This window comes from Octopus bimaculoides, chromosome 28 (assembly GCF_001194135.2).
Source record: "Octopus bimaculoides isolate UCB-OBI-ISO-001 chromosome 28, ASM119413v2, whole genome shotgun sequence".
Taxonomy (NCBI): domain Eukaryota; kingdom Metazoa; phylum Mollusca; class Cephalopoda; order Octopoda; family Octopodidae; genus Octopus; species Octopus bimaculoides.
The window spans coordinates 3259361-3261580 of record NC_069008.1 but is presented as its reverse complement, the minus strand read 5'-3'; the positions used below and the strand labels follow the sequence as shown (position 1 = coordinate 3261580).

The following is a 2220-nucleotide window of genomic DNA, read 5'->3' as shown; positions in this document are numbered from 1 at the left end:
ACCGGGCGTTGTGAGTGTTTATTGAGCAAAAACACCTAAAGCTTCACGAGGCTCCAGCAGGAGATGGTGGCGAACCCTACTGTGCTCTTTCACCACAACTTTCTCTCACTCTTACTTCCTGTTTCTGTTGTGCCTGTAATTCAAAGGGTCCAGCCTTGTCACACACTGTGTCACACTGAATATCCCCGAGAACTACGTTAAGGGTACACGTGTCTGTGGAGTGCTCAACCACTTGCACGTTAATTTCACGAGCAGGCTGTTTCCGTTGATCGGGATCAACTGGAACCCTCGTCGTCGTAAGCGACGGAGTGCCAACAACAACGATGCAACACTATACTCAAAACACACAGGAATAAACCATACAGTTCCGATACACAAAAGAAGAACTCAATTCGCACGACATACACGCTGCACAATACAAACATTGATACATCAAAAGACTCCAACCAAACCCCATAATAAAACATACTTACGCAATACAATTCTCCCCAAACGACAAGCAAAAAATAAATAAAAAAAAACAGAGAACACACAATGCTGCATACACCTTGGCAACACGAACGTGTAGCAAGCTATGCAATAGAAACCTACTCGAAACTAACTGATGTGCAATAATAATAATGATGATGATGATGATGATGATGACTATGATGACTATGATGATGATGATGATGATGATGATGATGATCCAGCTTTCTTTTATTGCCCACATGGAGGACAATATTCAAAGGACGAGATACAGCACAGAAAACAAGCTGGGTTTCCATCGATCAAAGGGAGACACTACAACATCAAGGGATATATAAATAGAAGGGAGAGATATTAATTAATTAATTAATTAATTAATCAAGGGAATCCCGAATCGCGGGGGCAGTATACATAAGGTATTTCGGAGTAAACCCCACGCAAAAGTCGTCCTGGATTACGCTGCCATCCCGAATGTATACGAAGCGCCATCTTTCTCGTTTCGTTCCTCCTACTTAGAAAAGCGTACTCAGGGTGGATCCATTCAACCTCATTAGTTTTGTCACTCTCGTCCACCTTTTGATCATCAACAACAACAACAACAACAACAACAACAAAGAAAACGAAGAAAACGAAGATTACTCACGATTTCCGGTTGGTTCTTTCGGATTTGGAGCTGGTAGCTGAAATAGTGAAAGACGCATGCGTAAACATAGACGCAATCCACAAAATAGCCCTGCTAAAAACAGTCCCACATACTACGCAAGACACTGTGAATTTAAAAATACAAACCAAACAAAACATTCCCCAAACACAAGCCACACTTTATATAGTAAATATCCATTAAAATAAACAACCACCAACAGGTCGTAAAACCAACTCGCATTACACACACATCACACAATAGAAACAGTAATACAACAGATGATTGCAACCAGACCCCGTAACAAAACAAACTGATGTAACACAATAACGGGAAGTGTCTGCTCCACCACTACCCAACAAAGGGGCAACAGGGCAGTGATATGGCTTCGGACGGTCGTTATGTCACAACAGATCACGTACACGGTGTACGCAAAAGCAGACATAAGTGGACGAAGGAAGAGTACGATAGACTTATTGAATGACATGAAAGAGCAAAGCTGAAAAGAAGTCGCGGGGTGGGCCGACGTACCTTGAAATTCTGGACGGAAAAGGTCAGCAAATAAACTAATGAACCAAGTGAGAGTGGTTAGGAAGAAGGGTTACTTAACTTAGAGAAGGTAATATTAAGAGGGGCATCCTTCAAGGTGACTCGTTTTCTCCGTTACTATTTGTAATTTGCACTAATACCCTTAACAATGATGCTTAGGTTACCGATATGGGAAGGAAGGCCCATCAGTGAACCATCTTCTGTTTAAGGATGACCTGAAATTGTTTGGGAAATCTGAAAAACAGATAGATTCCTGAACTAAAACAGTCCAGAAGTGTGGTAGAGACATCCGTATGGAATTTGGGATTACGAAATGATCAGCACTTAAAAGGAAAAGGGAGAAGAAAGCATCCTACAGAGAATTGCGGTGACAGTGGTGGGTGTAGATATTTAGGGATTTTGGAGCTGGATGACATTCTACACAGAGAAATGAAAGTCAAGGTCAGCGAGGCGCATCAAAAAAGGGTGAAGATGGTGTTGAAATCCAACCTGAATGCCAAACATTTGATTACCGCCATGAACATCTGGGCAGTTGCGGTGGTCAGATATAGTGCGTCCATCCT

General features: G+C 42.0%; 1 protein-coding gene across 1 annotated transcript in view; it reads right to left on the bottom strand.

Moving 5' to 3' along the window:
• LOC128251150 (hemocyanin G-type, units Oda to Odg-like) overlaps positions 1-2220 on the bottom strand; it is a 14930-nt gene that overhangs the window by 9027 nt on the left and 3683 nt on the right. Inside the window, exon 2 of the mRNA XM_052977622.1 lies at positions 1112-1148. Coding sequence (XP_052833582.1) covers positions 1112-1148 — 37 coding nt within the window. The remainder of the gene's footprint in view (positions 1-1111; positions 1149-2220) is intronic.